Source organism: Pinus tabuliformis, chromosome 2_1, assembly GCF_031772625.1.
Source record: "Pinus tabuliformis cultivar Carrire ecotype Pingquan chromosome 2_1, CPIR1, whole genome shotgun sequence".
NCBI classification, from domain to species: Eukaryota; Viridiplantae; Streptophyta; class Pinopsida; order Pinales; family Pinaceae; genus Pinus; species Pinus tabuliformis.
Window position 1 is genome coordinate 250,975,371 of NC_142299.1, and position 20,636 is coordinate 250,996,006.

General features: G+C 38.8%; 1 protein-coding gene across 2 annotated transcripts in view; it reads left to right on the plus strand.

The window, feature by feature from the left end:
• Positions 1-564: 564 nt before the first annotated feature.
• LOC149199638 (mitochondrial inner membrane protein OXA1-like) overlaps positions 565-20,636 on the plus strand; it is a 145,876-nt gene continuing 125,804 nt past the window's right edge. The window contains exons 1-2 of one of the 2 annotated variants that reach the window (XM_089402519.1): positions 565-806; positions 925-1,662. In XM_089402519.1, coding sequence (XP_089258645.1) covers positions 1,028-1,662 — 635 coding nt within the window. In that variant the 5' untranslated portion in view covers positions 565-806; positions 925-1,027. Of the gene's footprint in view, positions 1,663-20,636 lie in introns of both variants that reach the window. The other variant, XM_089402518.1, reaches the window with a different exon arrangement.

The following is a 20,636-nucleotide window of genomic DNA, read 5'->3' on the forward strand; positions in this document are numbered from 1 at the left end:
TCTATAACTTCACCCGCACATGTTGCTTCTCTAACACGTTATTAAAAGAACTAAAAAATAATTATTACTTCCATTATACCTACCTCCTATAATGACTTTGAATTAATTATATTTTGATTATTAAAATTTGAATTTTTATTAATTAAAATTAATTTTAATACCACATGATTTTTAAACACGAACTTAATTTTAATACCACATAATTATTAAACACGAACTTAAATAAATTCAAAGTAATAAAATTGAAATTTAAAAACACCACTACATAAAACTAATATAGAAAAAATAAAATATCATTTAAAAAAAACACAACTACACTCCCAATTACAAATTAAAATAAATTAAATAATTTCGGAATAAAAAAAATTAAAATTAATTAAAATGACAAAAACACTTCTATAACTTATTTTAATATTTTTTTCTCAAAACAAATTGCACTTCCGAATAACTAATTAATCATTAAACGAATAAATAAATTTCAAAATACTCCCCGAAAATAAAAAGGTTTATGATGTAAAACCTTATTACGCAAAGTAACATCAAAGTCAAAGGCACACCGATTGTCGGAGCCAGGTATACAAATCATAAGCATCTTTGAGACTGCGTTAAATTCCAGCTTTTCGTTCGCTTCTAAACCCTAAACCCTGGTGCCTGACTCCAACTATGGATCCCTTCTGACATTTGTGAGAATTCGACGGTTTAATCAAAATAGCGATTACTACCAGCGCATGCGATAGGGATTTCTGTGAAAAATCGATGCAAAAGCTATTCAATGCTTGACACTTAAATTTTTTGAAGCAGCAGTTGTAAATCCCCAATTTTTTTATCCGAGCATAATAGAAGGATTTATTTTCTTTTTGTCATTTCCTATTGCTGTAAATGCAAGCTGATTGAACGATAAATCATTGCAAAACTTGAAATCAGGGTATAGATATTGGGATCTCTTTATGCATAACGGCGTGGACTCTTTGTCAATGGGGCCAGTTCTTCTTTGATCCGGACAGAAAGCCTCATAGCAGATAAAGAGATGGCTCCATTAGCCAAATTAAGCCTATATAGGCGCATTCAAACAACTTCCTCTGCATCTTCAACAGCTTCCACGTTGCGAAGATTTAATTATAACGTGTTATCAGAAAGGGATGATGCACACTCAGAGCGCGGGAGCAAGGGTTTTAAGGATCGCGGTGGGGTGGATTTGAATCCAGAATTCACTACACTTGGCTGGTATGGAAGTCGCGACGATGAGAATTCAGACAAGCAAAGTAAGAAACCCCTGAAAATGGCAGATGATAAATTGTTAGGAATTCGATCTCAAAAAGCTTCATATGGGATGTCTATGGAGCACGGGAAGCTTATCACAGGGTTTGCGATGTCCGGTTTGCATCGAGGTTTGGTAGTTGGAGGAAGAGCAGGTGCCCTGACTGCAAATGTGTCAGTCAGGTATGTTAGCACCGTTGGAGAAGTATCAGACAAGGTGGACACCATACCTGACTACATCAACGATGTTGCACAGGTCTTGGGTGAAAATAGCATTTCCATGGATACATTGAATAAAACCCAGGCCGTGAGTGAAGTGGCAGCTGCAGCTGCCGATTGTTCATATCCAGTTGCAGCTTTGCAATATGTCATTGAAGCTGTTCATGTGCACTCTGGGTTACCATGGTATGATACTCACTCAGCCAGTTAGGCATACTCAAATTTAGTTTAGCCATCAGCTCTTTATTCGAATAATGGTCTGTCACAGTTCTTTGAGCTATTCATATGTTTTCCGTGTCCATTGTCCGAATGACGATGGGTGAAGGTATTACTTGAAACGTCGGAACGATCAAACAATGGACCCAGTTAATTTCCGAAACCATATAACTTTTGCTTAATTATCCTTGTATTGAGTATTCCCTAGGTAGGCTTTGTGCTCATCCCCCCCGAGAACAGGTGGTGATATTTTAAACCCTTTTTTCCCAGATAAATGAACCTAATGCTTTGTCTTTCATCTTAAAATCTTTCTAATAAATGTAGCATCAATCGATCGGGAAGGCTAGCAGTAATTTTAACCATGCAAAGTATTGAGACATTTCACACAATCTCCTGAGAACTAGGAAACCGGATTCGTCCTAAACCCCCTGCGAATCCCGAATCCGGCGAATCCAACACGATTCAGTCTGGATTTGTGTCCAAATCACAGGACACGTCGTGTCCGTTTCGGACACGTCGTGTCCGTTTCGGACACGTCGTGTCCGAGGGCGTGTCGCGATTTTCAGGGGCGTGTCGCGATTTTAGGACATGTGTCCGGTTTCCAGGACTTGCTAAGCTCAGCGCGGGTATGAAAAGGGCGTGTTTGCTCATTAATATTTTCATTTGGTAAGTGATTTGTGCTGTTGCAGCAAGGAGTAGAGCATTTTGGCAGCTTCATAATCAAGTCTAGGCCCTAGTATTGATATGCTATTCATGGTAATGTTAAATTCTTAAAGTAAAAGTGACATTCTCCTTAATCTTCATTTTCATCCTTTTACTTAAATTTTTAACATTACCATGAAATGACTCAGGATGTTTAAGAGTGGTTCCGGCCTCATTGGATTTCATATGGAGAAAGTAGAATTTTAGATTTCATTCAAAATCCAGCAGACTTATCAGTTTTTCAGGATTTTAGGATTGGGGGATTGCAATGTTTCCATTGAATTTTTTCACGTATTAGGGTATGGAACTCGTATTTAATCAAGAGCACCAAACCAAGAGCTTCTGAATATGTCACTCCCGCTCCCGTTTTCGCTCCCGCTCCCTGCTTTCGCTCCCGCTCCCAAGTAACACTGTTCCTGATGATATGGGTCTGGACACCATTGTTGAGTTGGCATTGGCAAACATGGATCTCAATGATCCAGTGCTAGAGCCTATTAGATTTGATGACTTAGAGGGGTCGGCCTCCATACCAGCAGATGCAAAGGCGACTATGGATACAGGGGAGGAGGAGGATGTAGAGGAGAGCAGTGGGGACCATGATGATGGGGACAGTGATGCTGATTCTGATGTTAATTGATGCCTTGAGGCTTGTATACCTGTAGTTGTTTTATATTTTCTATTTCTATTTGCCATTGGCATTGCACCAACACTACCTATCTAACACATTTTGATTTGATGACTTAATGAGAAAACTACAGTTGTCAGTGTGTTTATCTTACTATCTTGTAGTTGTAAGTTGTCTTTCAGTTATGAATTATGAATCGTGATTTAAATTTTTAATAGATTTATCATTTATGTGACCAGTACCACTGACATTTATTTGAATTTTGTATGTACTATGCATGCTAATAGCTATAGATGAAGATCTATGTTTGAAATCAATAAATTTGTATCATTAATTAAAATTTGTGTAAGAAATATGATAATATCTAATTTTTAATATATATATATATATATATATATATATATATATTTTAATAAAATAATATATAACGTGTCCTAACGTGTCCTGTTCCGGGGGGTCAGCGTGTCCCGAATCCGACACCACGAATCCCGAATCCTACGTGTCCCGAATCCTCGTGTCAGGTGACTTAGCCTGAGAATAAGTTTCTAGATGAAGTGTCAAGTCAAAATTTTGCCTCTTATTTGCAAAACAATGGAGTCTATACATAAAAGATGTAGTTCACGAAATGAGATACAAAACTGACTGTATGACTGCACCCGGAGGGCAGTTATCAAGAACCGAAGGCTGGTTTTAAATTAGCCATGCCCAGCTAGGTGTCTGTAAGTAAAGAAAACGTTTGCATGCGGATTAACCACCCTAAACATGAATTATCTCTTTGTGCTTTTGTCTACTTGTAACCTCAAAGTTTCTTCCTAAATTATCCTCTTCTTTCATATGAGGTGATTGCCGGCAACGTGGTATCCGAAATGCTCTCTGATTTCTTTGTGGTACATCTGCTGTTTTTTCCCAAATTTTTACATGTGACCCTACAAATATGTTATCATGTTAAAAAGTATTCCAAGTCTCAACAAGTAAACTAGACTGAGATTTGGGACATTGAAGAGATTAAAGCCTGTTCAAGCTTCTGAAATTGTGTAGTGGGCAATGGGATGCTTCCTGTTCCCCTGGTAGGATAGATACCACGTAGAATATTCTCCATGTAAGTAGGAGTATGATATGAGCACAATGCCAACAATTTAGGAAGATACTCGCACAAGAAATCAGAAGAGAGCAAGTGTGAGAGGTGATTGCTGGAATTGCACACATGCTGTACACTCATTTATATGTTAAAATTTCACCTCCAGTAGCAGATCTGCACTTGTAGAACTTAAATAAATAAATCTGAGAATTTTTGAAACATCTATCGGAACTTCAGATCTACATAAGCCAAAACATTGTATGATAAGATAAGATAATTATATTAATGTCTAACAAATGACCACAAAAGTAGGCTAATGGGACTGTTGAGTACAATGATATCAATACACAGCAGGAGTACCAAATGTCTTCTATACAAAGAACAAGAAGTGATGCATTAAGTCAATGCTAAAACATGGAAAACCTTTATCCCCAAGTGTGGGCAGCTGCAACAGGAGGGAGACGTACAGAGAGAGAGAGAGAGAGAGAGGATCTTGGAGCTAGATCATGGTCCATTGGATCTATCTCTCCTAAGATCAGAGACTGAATGAAGAAAACTCAAGATAGAATAATGTCCACAGGGAGAGTTGGGGGAGGATCTAGACTGTTGACTGTGCTGCTGTCTAGAAGAAGTAGCCCATTGTGGATGTCTGGGTTATCTTGTCTGCCTGCTAGTAAAAGATTTGGCTTTGAAGCGTCTCTGAGGTCCCTGGGGAGGTGGGATGGGCCCTTGTGTTCACGTTGTTCTAGAGTCAAAAGTGATGTTGCTATCAGTTAGTTGCTTGGTGCCCATAGCTAATGGAAGCACTAAAATGAAGGAAGTAATCTGCTGTGTGGGATTTGGTCTAGGAGGAGGCTGGAGAATGTGAGCATGAAGTTTGAGGGCCTCCTACATGTAAAGGGTTAGACATCTTTGGTCTGAGTACCAGAAAAAACTGGATAGGGTTTTGATCCCTCTGAACAATCCATGGAATCTCCTACATATCTCATAATAGATGGGGTAGCGGAATATGAAGTGTTCCTCTATCTCAACCTCATGAAGATGGCACAATTGGTAGATCCTCTATGCCTTTATAGTCAAGTGTTTTGTCTCAACTCGAAGTCTATGTGAACCCACATGGATCTGGCCTAAGTGGATGCGAAGGGAGTGCACATAATGACAAGAGGCATATGGGGGTCGGATAATGAGTCTGTCCCTCACCTTCATAAAGTGTTCATCATAGAAGGCCATCTTTGGAATCTCGGACATAACCCCCCTTCAGGGTTTGTCCAATTGACCTGCACAAACTACCTTTATGCCATCTTGAAGGATATTGTTCAGCTCTTGTCTAGTAGATAGGAGGTGGCCAAGTGCATCCATGGAGTATTTGAAAGGGGAAGCTGATACATTGAAATACTAACGAACTCTAGAAGGTCTGAGACCCCAACAAACCAACCCCTCATGTGACTATGAGGGTGAGATAAGGCAATGAACTCTTGTGAGTAGTAGGCCAAGTATGGGTATCGATCTTGACCAATCTTTGTATCAACAAAACTCCGAATGTGGTACAAAAGTGAAACCATGTGGGCAATAATATTGAGACAAAAGGGGTGAGCATCGAAATTTGTAAGGATGATGTGTGGGAGCACTGCCTATCTGTATCTGAGAAGGAGAAGGGTTTGTATTCTCAATTGAAGCCGAATTTGCCTCTAAATTTGTTACTGCAAAATTTGGGACCTTAGTGCAAGGCCTCAACAAGCAATCTAGATTAAGAGCACCATTAGGAGAGTTACCAATGTCACTTCAATAACTACTCCCCTGCGTTTTGTGTTTGGATACAATCCCCAGAAGGGAGGATTCCCTAGCTAGGGTTTAAGTAGCCCAAATAGTCTTAGGATGAATACTGCTTATGCGTTCTACTACAAGATTCACCCAAGGATAGATATACAATTACAAGGGTTCAAGTGATTTAAGGTATATATAGAGAATGATTTCAAAGGCACCTATGGCTAAATCTAGAGGGATTAGTTAGACCAAAAGAGGCTCAAATAGGTACCGAAACACATGCAATCAAGAAAATATACTTTGATGATATAAAATAGGGTTTTAAAACGAATTATCGCATGCAAAAGTTTTATAATAACAATAAGAAAACAACCCCAGAGTCCTTGATAAACAAGCTTAAAATTAGGGCTGATCAGTGAGTAAGTAAGAAAAGAAATTACAACAATTTTCAATGACTAAAAACACATAATAATAATAGAAACCCTAGATGTCAACCCCAATTAAGGGTTGGAAAATGCATGTAAATTTATATTTATATTTTTCCAAATGAATGCATACAAATTCTAACCCTAGGACAAGAAGGCTCAAGGTAATAATGCTGAAAAATGCAGGTTTTGTTGCAACCTAACCCTAATTTACCCTAGAAAAACATAAAAAAAACAAAAATGAGGTTTTTATTTAATGGATTGCACAAGAGATAAGACTAGTGCCTTTCTCAATCAATGGATTAGTGGATCTAGTGCAAAAAATCTATGGAGAGAGAGAGAGAGAGAGAGAGAGAGAGAGAAGCTCGTGTTTCTCAATTACTTAAACTCAAGCATCCTTCTATCTTCTTTGGAGATTTAAGGGGAGGAAGCTATACTTAGGTTCTTCAAGAGAAACTTGATGAAAATCTTGTTCAAGGAGATGTTAGAGCCATAAAACATCAACAACACTTTGGTGAAAATTTCATTAAACCCTAATTCTTAAACAAGTACAAGATGGAAGAAGATACTTACACTAAATTAGCACATATCATCAAAGAATCACCAATAATAATCCAAGAGAGAGAACCATCCACTCAAAATATCCTTCCCAAGACAATTTTCCTCAACTAGTACTGCATATCGACCAAGAGAGACTAGACTAGCTAGTGCGCGATCTCTAAGTGTGTGATAATCAAGAAAATAGAAATTGATTTCTCTTTATTTATATGAGGGAAACCAAGTCAATTTTCTCTAAAATTAGTCCAAAGGCTCTAAAATAATAATTAATTATGATTAAAAGTTGGATATGACACAAGCCGACCCTCAAAGAGAGCTAACTCAATGATAAAACATAAAAATAAGCCTTATTTAACCCACGTGTGATCTAAAATCCCTCCAATGGTGATGTTATCCGCCAGAAGGTGTGTCTCTCATAAAGAAATGCAATGCATGGCTCAAGGGGGTGCATATCATCCCAAAGGTCACATCTCTTCATCAAAATGGTTTCCTTATCAAGCAAGGCTCCCTCATTAAGACTATTCTCAAACAAGCCCATGTCATCAATCCAAGTGTCATGTCCCTTACTAAATTAATTTGGAACAAGACTAGTTATTGCGTTTTGGGGGTCAATTTTGGAGATAGTGGGGCCCATTCGAGTTTTATTAGAAGATTAGATTTAGGAGAAGTTATTTTGTTGTGGTTAAATTACACATGGGGGCTACCCACACTAGGGAAATACGTACTCCCTAGTTCGGTTTGCATGGAGGTGGTTAAGTTTTGCATGGAGGTGGTTAAGTGAGGGCCCATGATGGAGGTAAAATTGGAGGGAAAAGTGCTCCACGAAATCTATATAAGGAAGGCAACTCTCCTCATTTTCTTAATCATTTGGCATATCGATTTCTCTTTGGTTGCTTGAGTTGCTTAGTCGAGTCACCTAAGTCCCTTGACATGTGGATTCAGGATTTGACGAATACGGGGATTCAAGTGTCGGATACAGACACGTTGACCCCTCAGAACATGACACATTTAGATACGTTATATATATATATATATATATTAAAAGTTATATATTTCTTACACAAATTCTCACTCATGATACAAATTCATTGATTTCAAACATAGATCTTCATCTATATGTAAGTTTGACTGTTTACAAAGTAACAGTATGTGTAGTACATACAAAATTCAAATACAATTGTGACATAAATGATAAATCATAATACATATTCAATTCATCAATGATCCAATAGGAGATGGGGCATGGATGGATTCCAATAGCTGTCAGAGCTATGTCGCAACAGGTCTGGCTATGGGATCTGGGGATCCAGTTGGTTGATAGATCACTCTGTCTCATGATGAGCGGAGTCATGGCAGAGAGTGACCTAGTTCACTTTTGGGTTGGCACATGGGGGTACACAGAGGCCTTCATTGGCTGGCGAGGCAGGTTTTCTTTGTTGCTGCACAGGTTCAGAGTTAGATTTGGATGGGTAGGCTTTGGCGTCATGGAGATGTCTTGGCAGGATGTGTCTCGCCTCTATCAGTATTCCACCATTGGGTTCCAGGAGAGGAGGATACAATGTGCGCATGATGGGAAGTCTGTTAGAGCTACAATGACACCCTTTTGAGGCTAGCATGGGACCCAAGCATCACAATACTAGACAACTCAGCGACCATTAGGGGTGAGCTGGCTGCTACAGGGGGAGGTCACTTAGATCTTCCTTTAGGCTTTAGCGAGTCACCGATGACGTGGGGGACTTCTGGTATTTATACTAGACAGGATAGTGAGTGGAGCAAGGGGTGCTCCATGTTGATCAGGTTGGCTTGGGATCCTGGTATCAAGGGACTCCTTCACTATAGGATAGTACAATGATCAGGGACGATCCAATGGCATATTTGGGACCTTGGTGAAGTTTGCAGTGACAGTGGGGATCCACAGTCAGAGAGGGCGCTTGTTCAGGCACTGCTTGAGGACAAGCAATTTTTGGTGCATTGGAGGAGCTTGCCAGATGAGGATGCTACTTGGGAGGGTGAGCACATACTTGAGCATTCAACACTGAAGTTGCTTGGGGACAAGCAACATTTGGGAGGGGAGGATTGTCATGTCCCTTCCTAAATTAATTTGGAACAATACTAATTAATTCATTTTGGGGGCCATTTTTTGCAGATAGTGGGGCCCATTCGAGTTTTATTAGGATATTAGACTTAGGAGAAGTTATTTTGTTGTGGTTAAATTACACATGGGGGCCACCCACACTAGGGAAATATGCACTCCCTAGTTCAGTTTGCATGGGGGTGGTTAAGTTTTGAATGGAGGTGGTTAAGTGAGGGTCCACGATGGAGGTAAAATTGGAGGGAAAAGTGCTCCATGAAATCTATATAAGGAAGGCAGCTCTCCTCATTTCATTCATCTTTTGGCATATCGATTTCTCTTTGGTTGCTCGAGTTGCTTAGCCGAGTCACTTGTTGTTCAACACAAGTTCTTCAAGCAAAGAGCTCACCCTTTCTTCGGGGGACTTCGAGTGCCACCCTAGGAAGGTTTTTCTTCATTCTTCCGGAGGGATTTCGTTGTGATTTCCAACAGTTGCATTCATCTTCTAGTGGTGTGTATTACTGGAGGACGCAATGAAGAGGAGGTCGAGTTTGCTTGTGGTGGCTTGCCGTGGAGTTTGGTTGGGAGATTTTCCGGAGAGGAGGCCTAGGATATTTGCTGTCATCTTGGAGAGTTTGGGAGTTGGAGGAGAGTGCTTCTTTGCAGTGTGATTTTCGCACTTCCTGGGCCAGCATAGAGGCAACACTTGGTGCACACGTGGGAGGTAGAGTATCAATCTTTGAGGCTAAAATTTGTCGGGGAAGTTAAGGGAAGCATTTGTGGAGGAGATTGCTTCATTTTCAGAGCTTGGGAGGAGGATTTCATTGGTGTCCCTTGTAGGCTATATTCTTGAGCAGTTTGGAGGTCGATTGGAAGGTCAATTCCTGGCCAAACCATTTCTGGGTTTTTTCTGGGTTTTGTGAGAGGAGTCTATGGCTAAAATTTCGAAATTTTCCGGGTGATATTTGGGTATGAAATCCTCATTCTTATAACAGGGTTAATTGCTAGTTCGTTGGGGAATTTGCACCATTTTGTGGGTTTGAAATTGGCTTGGAGATAGGCCAAACCCTTTCTGGGTTTTTGACAAGGATCCCATATATAAAGTTTTAGCATTTTCTAAGCACCAAAGACGAGGTTTCTTGTAGTTCCTTTCCAGCCAGTAGTGTAGTTTCTGGGGACAACACAAAGCATTAGAGGAGCAGTCATTTCGAGTGTTGAGATTATTGTTTAATCACCTGGGTCTTGTCAAGCTTGCCCATGAGGCAAGCCTAGGTGCATTTCTCCATATTATTGTACTTGCTCCATTTCATTAATAAAATGGCTCAGCTGGTTCTCACTTTTGGAGTTTTAATGAGCATTTGTTGATTGTTTTAATTTCCTGTCACAAATCGATTTTGTTTTGCATACCATTGTTTATTTAAGTTTGGAACATTACACCAAGCCTCATGAAGGGGACAACATGGAGCTAGGGCATGATGTCATCTTGCATAGTAGTGTACTATCACCTCCAAAAGGGTCACATGTCATCATCATCATCAAATCTCCTCAAAACAAGTCAATGTCCATTAAGTAGGTGCAATGCCAACTTGGTCATGTTAGCTTTGGGGTACATTAATTCTCATGGCAACGTCCTGGCTTTCGAGTGCATCTCAAGGTCAATGCTCCTCAATAAGTGGTCAATATCCTATGTCAAGATGCTTAGTGGAGTCATCAAGTGGGGCTACACGTCCTCTTTGAAGTGTTGGAGAAGCATCATACAATCCCTCAAGGGATGGCAACTGTACGTGGGAGCAAAGACCTAACAAATACTAACAGAATAAAAAGTGAGATTAACAACATAGGTGCCCAAACCATAAGAGTACGAGAGTGGGCCATATTTAATGTTAAAGTCATCAAAGTACTTCTCACAAGCATCATCTTCAATTGTTTTCCTAGCTTATGATTTGTAAACAAGTTACCATGCTTAGATATGGGAGGGTTATCACAAGGCCCTATTAAGTGCTTCCAACTCTAAGGGGAGGAACAATTCTTAGTTTGACCCATCAATCGGTGGATGCAAGTGATTAATGACATGACATGGGGTGTACTTCATGGTGGATGCCACTGTCTTGCACTGGTTATGAAATTCCAACATCCTTGAGCATTATGATGTGAGGAAGGAGTAATTGTGGGACCTAAGTTACCCCTTTCCTTGGCCTACTTTTATCACCCACATGGGTAGGTAATAGTGCTCATACCTTGGTAGAGTATCGCGAATTGAATGAGGGAATCCATAAGGGACATCTTTGAGGAATCTCTTGAAAACAATGATGGAAACGTTGTCTCTCTAGAGTAGCTAAGTATCCATAACATTTATTTACATGAGGTTGACATCATGTCTATCATCTACTAGGGTTTTATGTAAACCCTAGATTTCCATCTACAAATTCTCAACAATCATTATATAAATTTCAAACGGTTATACATACTAGAGAATTTAACTACTACTAGCATATGAATTCTGAAAGTTGTTAGATGTTTTGTAGATCTATATTTGTTTGAATTGTTTCTAGGGTTTGCTATATGTTGAAGTAAGGTATGTCATACCTTTGAAAGAAACATTGAAACCCTAGATGGAATGAAAGTTGTTATGAAGTAGTCTAGGGTTTATGACAAAGTCCCTAGTAAGATATTGAAGAGTATATGTCTCTTGTTTGAAAGTCTGGGTATCTGATATGTATAAAGTTGAAATGCTTCTGTAATTCTGATATGGCTAACTTCATGTTTCTATAGTTTTGGTTGTACTTGCTATCTAAGTTGTGCAGGTACACAATCTTCAATTTGGTGAAGATGCTCGATATGATAAGCATGATGAGGATGATAATAACTCTGATGAAATGGTTGGAAGCCGTGAAAGATTCTCCGATGACGAAAAGAAGAAGCTGATCTCCCTGAGGAAGCCTACATAGAAGAGACCCTAAGAGGGAGTTCGGATGAAGAGATGCTTCCTGGTTGAGAGGGAGGGCATAGCTTGGTTTTGATTAATGAATTTTGGAGGATATGTTGTTGCATGAGAAGTAGGAAAGGAAAGTATATAATTGAGGAATCTTCTGTCAAAGATTCGGTTGATAGTCCTACTAAGTTGAGGAGCAACATCTAGAATGACCCTAGAGGTTTGTATTTGATTATGTACATGTGAAAGTATATTATTGATTGGGGTTGTGTTTGTACAGGTAAATCTCTCGAAGGTTTTTGATAGCATGCTGGTTACTGATCAGTTTGATCGGGAGAGATTTGTGGTCCTTGATCTGCTGGATCAAGGGGTGTTGAGGCTTTGTGAGTGAAGCATTGCCTAGGAAGACATTTGGCCGACACTTTGTGTTGATGTCTAGGTCCTGAAGTTGGAAAGGTGGCATTGGTCATTGAGCTCTGACACGCACTTGTTTCTGGGTTGATGGTTAGCTAGTAAGCTTGATGGTACCTAGAGAGGCTGAAAGCTTGAGTCCATCTTAGTCCCACTGGATAGATTTCCCTGGTCAGGAATCTAGTCCGTGGCATTGCAGTGCCTAAATATTTGAGAGACCAATGGATAGATTGCCCTAGTTAGGAATCTAGTCCATGGCATTGCGGTGCCTAAACTTCTTCATAGATGATGTGTTGAGATCTTCCATGTACCTCTTTGATTATATGTAAAAATGAATACCCCCCTAGTTAAGAGGGAGTGTTGGAAAATGTAACTAGGTTCGATCTTCATTATTGTACTTGAAATAAAATATGTAATATATATTTGTCAAAAGATTTTTTTTTTCTTATTGTTGAATTGACTTATTGAAGCATGGGTTTCATACCTGGGTCAACAATTAGGTCAAGCCCCCATTGTAGGCTTTAGGTTGGTAAAGTCATTTGTTGTTTGGTCAAAGCCTTCATCCATCAAGTCATCAAGTCATCTACTCAGCCTCTTCATCAAAGTCTGCATGTCAACTTCAAATAGATTTTCTTCAAGTTGTCTTCACTTAATAGAACTCAAGCTGGCCTATTATAAAATAGAGACACATCTATTCATGATAATCATGTTGACTTATTTTCTATGGACGAACCACTATATATATATGCATTTCACCAATCTCAGAGCTCACAAATTTTAGAGATACATTTTCGGTGATCACAGAAGCTCGCATAAAATCACAAATTACAGGTTTGGATTTCATAAGGGTTTATATTCGGTGATCACAAAGAGAAGTTCAGACGGATATTTCGGGGTCTTTGCAGAGAGAAGTTCAGATAACACAGTGTGTTGTGTTCGGAAGACTTCAAGGAAAAGGTCTCAGTGCCATTATAGAAGAAAAAGTTCATTGTCATCTCAGATGGGTATGAGTCAATTTGTCTATTGGTGCTCGGATTGGTTGGATTGGTTATAGTGGCATCACTGTAATACATGAAGGAGCTCGGATTGGTTGTAGAAGGTAATCTCTTCAAGATCAAAGTATGAAGAAGATAGACTGCTATAGGAGCAATGAAATTGAAGCATAACAAAGTTGACTTGATGGATGGAGGCATTCTCTAGTCTGTGAGTTGAAAGGGTCCTGGTCATCTGGAATCTAAGGAAGGAAGAATTTGTGACCGGGTTTTCCCCTCAAGGGGGGTTTTGCCCTGGCAGCGTGCTTATATCTTGTGTTCTTCTATTTGTTGTTGGCACTAATCTTGATGATAAGAAAAGATAATTAAAAAGACATAATACTAATAATGAAAAACATCACAAGTTAATGTCATGAAAAAGGAAAATCATTTACATGCCATCTCTATCGATTTTCCAACGCCGAGCACTTTGTGATATCCAAACCTTTTACTGTAAAGACATCGAACATATGTCTCTGAAAATCCCTATACGAACTCTTTGTGATCACCGAAAGCAGATTTTCTAAAATCCGAACTTGAGATGTCTTGTAGTAGTACCGAAACTTGTTCTCTGAAACCCTATGTGAATTTCTGTGTAGGTAATTGGATGCCCTCATCCTTATATATATAGTTGTCTGTCCTTAAATGAGCCGACATGACATTTTTTGAAGAGCAATGTCACTTATTTTGAGCCGACATGAGTTCTCTTGAGGGTTGCTGACTTGATGAGGATTCTTTTGAAGCTGACAACAAGGAGACCTTGATGGAGGATGAGTCTTCAAACAAAAATTGACTTTGACAATTAACCTAAAGCCTTCAATGGAGGCTTAACCTATGACATTTGACCCAAGCATGAAACCCATGCTTTAATAAGTCAAATAAAATAATAATAATAATATTTTTTTTTCTTTTCTTTTGACAAATATATTACATTTGACTCAAGTACAATAATGAAGATCGAAACTAGTTACATTTTCCAACAGTAAGCATCATCTACACTCTTGGAAGGCATCATCATTCAACTTTGAAGCAACTTGAAGATAACATTGTGCCATCCACCCTAGAAGTCATCACTCTAGGACATATTTGAATACTTTTAGAAGTCTTTGGAAGCATCAAGATGATATCATCATCAAGCAGGTCAAGTAAGTACTATATTATTCTCCATGTCTCAATCTTTAAATCAAATGTCTTCATCTTGTAAGGAAGGCAATAAGCTCAATGGATCAACAAACTTTCAAGCATGGAAGAGGATAATTGATTTGGTGCTTATAGAAAATGAAGTCATAGACCACATTTTAGGCAAAATTACAGAGCCAAAGAAGGATAAGACTCAAGAATGGGCTAAGTACAATAAAGGGGAAGTTAGGGCTCAAAGGATTCTTATTAAATCCATCAAGGATCATCTTCTACTTTTGTTGCATATTTGAGCACATATAAAGCAATCTATGACAAGTTGATAAAGCTATATTTTGTTAGTACGATAGGTAAAAAAATTTCTTTGAGGAATTGACTTTACATAACAAGGCTATCAAAGGATGAAGATTTGGCCTCATATCTTATAAAGGTCTCACAATTGAAGGATTAACTACAAGGGCTTGGAGAAGTTGTTTTTGATTCTGAATTAACAACTTGTATACTCAATGCTTTACCTTTAGAATGGAGTAGTTTTGTGACAAGCATCTATTCAAGAAAGGACACTCCAAACGATGAGCTGTGGTCTTTGTGTATTCTAGAGGAGACAAGATTTAAGACAAAAAATGACATCGAAGCCAAGCTTTTGCTTCTAGATTGAAGAAGAAGAAAGGAAAGTTTGGAAGGTTTGAACCTCATCAAAAGAACAATAATAATCAGCCACGTGGAAGACGAGATATGTCCAAAGTACAATGCTTTGGATGCAATGAATATGGACATTTTAAAAGAGATTGTCCCAAGGATCCTCAAAATAAGAAGAACAATAAGAGGAAGGAAAGTATTGGAGTTCACATAGTTGAATAAAATGAAGAACCTAAAAATAAGCCGAAGAATGAAGATCCTATGGATCTCTATTATTGAAGAACTCGACCACTACCAAGTTTATTTTCAGTATTGTTTTCTCTTTCATTAGAAGATGGCAGTTCGAGTAGCATATGCAGTTACATTTGTTGAAGAGTCTTGGATTTTGCGAACTATGGCATCATGGAAAGAAGAATATAACATTGGAAGGATTAGAATATACATAGTTAGTTGCTTCTCATCGTTAGTAGTCATCTAGCAAGGATAGAAGGATTTGGACCATCTAGCACTTCACAGTTCATGCAGGAACTATGTGGCATCGTGTTGTTATATAAATAGTATTCTAGCAGGAAAGGATCATAGGGATCCTCTACAGAAACAAAACCATCATTATGAAAAAGTTCTTCAATATAGGGAAGAATCATTGTGACATGACAAGAGTATATTCCACTAGAAGATTATGGAAGCAAACATTAAAGAAGCATGTAGGTATGAAGACAATTGAGTTGCAACTTGAAGGTATAATTGGAGCATTTCTCATCTTGAGAAAGGAGTCTCATCATAGACATTATCCTCAGGAAAATTTGCAGTTCATTCAAAAGAAAGTCAACTAGATGGCTATATGAAAGAAAGAGGTATGCAAAGGCAGAAAAGGTAGCAAGACACGAGATAGTCTGTTGGTAATGTTGGGTTTGATCACTTTCCCAAGATGGACAAAGGAAGCTATGATTAGCTCTACATTGATTGGTTTGACTAGATATTTTTGATGACAATGTTGCTATAAATGATGGTTGATGGAAAGTGATCTGTAAACTTGATGGCAAGAACCCTGTCAGGAGGATAGATTTAGAAAGAGTTTGGCTCCATGACATCCAGGAAGGACGAAGCTCATATATGATATGATGTGTTGTGAGATAGGAGCCCTTGCAGCTACTACTAATATCTCCACGGAAGAAGGAGCCATTGCAACTACTACTAATATCTCCACGGAAGAAAAAATCGTTGATGAATGAGACAAGATGAAGTTTATGGTTATGTCTCCCTGGTTGAGAGGGAGCAAGGATCTAATCCTTATTTGAGAGGGAATGAGGATTACCTCCTTGATTGAAAGGGAATGATGTGGGACACCATATTCTCCATGTGTCATGCGCTAGATCAAGACTAACTGCTGCAAGTCTAGTGAAGGCACTGGGAGGGAGAATGGAGGGTTGGATAAGCTTCTGGGATAGTACTCCTCGAGGATTGGGAATCCAAGATAGGATGTAGTCCTCATGGACCAATGCTTCTTGAGGATCTGACAAGGTATCCAAGGTAAGAGTAGTCAAAGAGGACTGATGTTCTTTGAGGATTGGGAATCCAAGATAAGAATAGTTCTGGAAGGACATACTTGGTGAACATCTGGATGGGGTATGTGCCTTGAAGAGGCTATGGTGTTGGTGTCCATATGTATACCTCCCAACATTGTTCTCTAATCTAGTGGAGAGTTAGAGCTTGTTAGTCAAGGTCTTGCTATATTGCAATTTGACAATGCTGGTTGTGATGTTGATGTTTTATGTTGGCTTATCAATCCAACTCTTCTTATGAGAATATTTCAATTTGAGAGTATTCTTGTACCGGTTGTGTAATTATGAATACCTCCCTAATTAAGAGGGAGTGTTGGAAAATGTAACTAGGTTTGGTCTTCATAATTATTATTATACTTATCTCATTGTATATTTCATGTAAAAAGCAAAAGAAGGAAACATAATTTTATTTTCAAGCATGGGTTTCATGCTCAAGTCAAATGGTTATTTAGGTCAAGCATGTTCTTCATGCTTCTAGGGCTTTGTGAGTCAAAACAATATTTGTCATGAGTCAAATTATTCTACTAAAGTCAAGTCCCATTTGGACTTTGAAAAGAAAGTGGAAAAATAATTTAATTTGAGTCAAAAATGTCAATTTTGTCCCCACAAGGCCAAGTTGGCCCTAGAAGGGACCCATTCAACCTCTTGGATATGTATAAATACAATGCAATTTGTCCTCATTTGGAGCATCACAAGCAAGTTTCGATTTCTGTGCCAAGAAATGCGAAATACAAGTGAAGAAGAGCAAGAAGTCAAGGGAGAGAGAGCGAAGATCAAGGAAGAAAAATCGAAGTTTCTACCCTAAATCTCTCACACATGTGAAGTTACTTGGTAATGGCAAGTGCTGAAGTTGTAGACCTATTGCAGGTCCGAAATTCTGTTGCAGGGGCCAAAATATTCAGATTTGACTATATTTCCCTAAATCTCTCACACATGTGAAGTTACTTGGTAATTGCAAGTGCTGAAGTTGTAGAACTATTGCAGGTCCAAAATTCTATTGCAGGGGGCCAAAATATTCAGATTTGACTATATTTGGAAGCCTTTAACTTGAGTTGACTTTGATTTGTTGGAAGAACTTGGAAGGAGGGCTGACTTGGGTCTTGTAGGAGGTCTTGCTCTTGGTGTTTGGGTCTTGGATTTCTCATATGACCTGATTCTATAAGAAGAGAAGATTTTATTGGGTTTTCCCCTTGGAGGGGTTTTGCTCTGGCTTGGAGCCTACATCTTGTGTTCATTGTCTTTTTGTGATTTTCATGGTTATGGTTTTGGTAATTTTTTGATTAACAAAACATAATAATTGTAATAAGAAGCCAACATATAACTTCACAAACAATTATCAAGTAAAGAGAAATCACCCTAATAGCTGCCCTAATTGATTTCTCAACAAGCAAACCCTAGTCACAAGAGCAACTCCAACAAAGACACCCTCCTCCCATGTATAACTTCTTCTATGGTTTCTAAATGAACCCTAGCAAATCACTCCAAGAAGATAGGTACAAAAGGACGAGTACAATAATGATGATAATGAAAGAGATCTCTCATTCTTCTATATATATGAGAGGTAAGGGAGGGCAACAATAAAATTGGGCCCAAGTCCTTACAAACAACCTACTATAAGCTCATGTAAGCCTACACAAATGAAGTGCTCCATTCGAAGGGTATGCATCTCATGCTCCAAGATGATACCATTCAAAATACGAGCTTCCATATGGGGTAATGTAATGGTGTCCATTGAGCAAGCAAGAGTGCTTTGGTGCCCTAGGGAAGAATACCAAGCAATCACCCACTTGAGGTCAAGCAACCACTGAGCAAGATGTCTCCACTATGCAAATTGGCCATATACCATCTCCCATGCACCAATCCATCTCGGACCATCTGGGGGCTAAACATGCACCATGTATTCCAAAGCTCATGAAGCAATCCAATAATGGTGTAAACATTTTTAGACCCTTAGAGTAATTCAAAACCTAACACTCCCTCTTTATGAGGAAATTGTTTACATTGGCACTTGTTGACTTTCTCTACAACACCACCAAACTTGGCGCCTACAAATTAGTACCTACTGTAGTCTCAGAGTCAACCGGTGTCACCTGCAATAAAACTATCACCCATGCTATCACAACATCTTGATCCTCTAACGAATAATGACCACCTATGAATATGAAGGAACATAACCTTGGAATAAAAGATAATTACTAAGCTCTATCATTCTCGATGTCAACATCAAAGGCCAATATCATTGGACACCACATTGTGTGTTGTCCAGTTAATCCTACAAAGATAAAGATATCTCCGTATAAGGTGAAAAAAAGTCAATCACATCTGTCAAAGTTGCAAATATGGAATTTGCACAAGTCAACTCCATGATCCTAGAATACGAAGCTTGTCGTATAGGTAACAATCCATGCAATATTATTATAAACTTGTCATCATGAGAATCCTTTTCATGTACCTCCAATACTCTAGCCACTAACACAACTTGAACTTAAGACAACTCTGGCATCTTGAGATAATCTTGAAGTAAGAGCAACATCACGGGAAACTCCCTTTGTATAAGAGAATCCACCAACCTTGCCCCTATACAATGATCTCATCATTTGCAAATCATTGTTGGCATCATCCTCCATCAAGGTATCACACCTCTTCTCTAGTGAACAATTGGAAGATTCATAGATGGAAGAAACCGATGTGATGTGACTAGCTAATCCCTTGGGAGATATACTTGTCCTCACCGAAGATATGGGTGCACCTATATGCTCTCAAACCTCAAAACTAGAAGTCTCTTTCAATCTCTCATTGGAATATACATGTGCCATTAGATTGGCAAGTAACCTATCAAGGCTACCTTGCCACACCCCTCTAGCTAAAGTCCTTTGGTTAACTAGACTGCAGTCACCTATGGTGCATTGCTATCCCTTAAAAGCAGCTCTCCACTATACATTTGTCATACAAGAAACTGAAAGAAGGTTCTTCCTCATACTAGGAACAAATAAGATATCGGATATCATTTTGGGATTCAACTGCGTTAAGTAAGTCATTCACGTATGAAATAAGATATCGCTCAACTCAAGAACATCCCCCAGAGGCATTTGAAAAGATATGGAGTCAACTCCTCTCACAAGACAAGTATCACCATTACCAAACTCCACATTCATCCCTCCCTCTAGCAATTGAAAACTCTTAAATAAAGACTTGTAGTTATGTCACATCTCTCGGAGGTCCATTGTCATACCATCTAACACTGGACATAGTGCTAGAGGACAAGCAAGAGACCAGCACCATTTTCATCTTGTAAAATATACAATATAAAGAAGATCTTCAACCTATCTACCACAACAAATTAATCATAATCACTTTTTGGATTGCTTTGTGATTATCTCACTTGCTGATAATTAAGCCGTACCAGTCATAATCACATATATTTACCACCTATCACTAGCAATTCTTGGAACAAATGAGCCATCTATTAGAGGTCCTTGTATGCACCACACCTGCTGCAATACATCCATAACAGCCATAAATATAGTAGATCCGTCATCTCTCATCACAAGAGAAACTTATCAAAACCTCTCATAGTTGCAAGTGCTCATCTCAAGCACACTAGGGTATCACAGGTAACAACCTTAAACAGGGCTAATCACCTCTCCTAGGTAATTTTCAGCTGAAATACAAGATCCCTCTTACGAGTGATCTTTGCCACAAAAAGCTCAAATATCATGTTGAAATCTCTCCAAATTCACACATTATTGCAATTCAGAAATTTCACCTTTTGACTAGAGGTTTCTTGATCTTAACCTTGTGAAGTTTCAGTCTTAAGGTTGTGTTAGCACTAATTTCTACACCCTATAAATTGATATAATTTTTGAAAAATCAGCTGTAGAAATTAGTGAACATATAGGAAAATCTGCCCTAAGTGTTACTAGTAAATATTCCTCTTTGTTTGGGCTGGTGCTTGCCAACCTTAGCAGGGTGTCCCAAATCTTTCTTCCTGCTGTTCTAACCAGTAAAT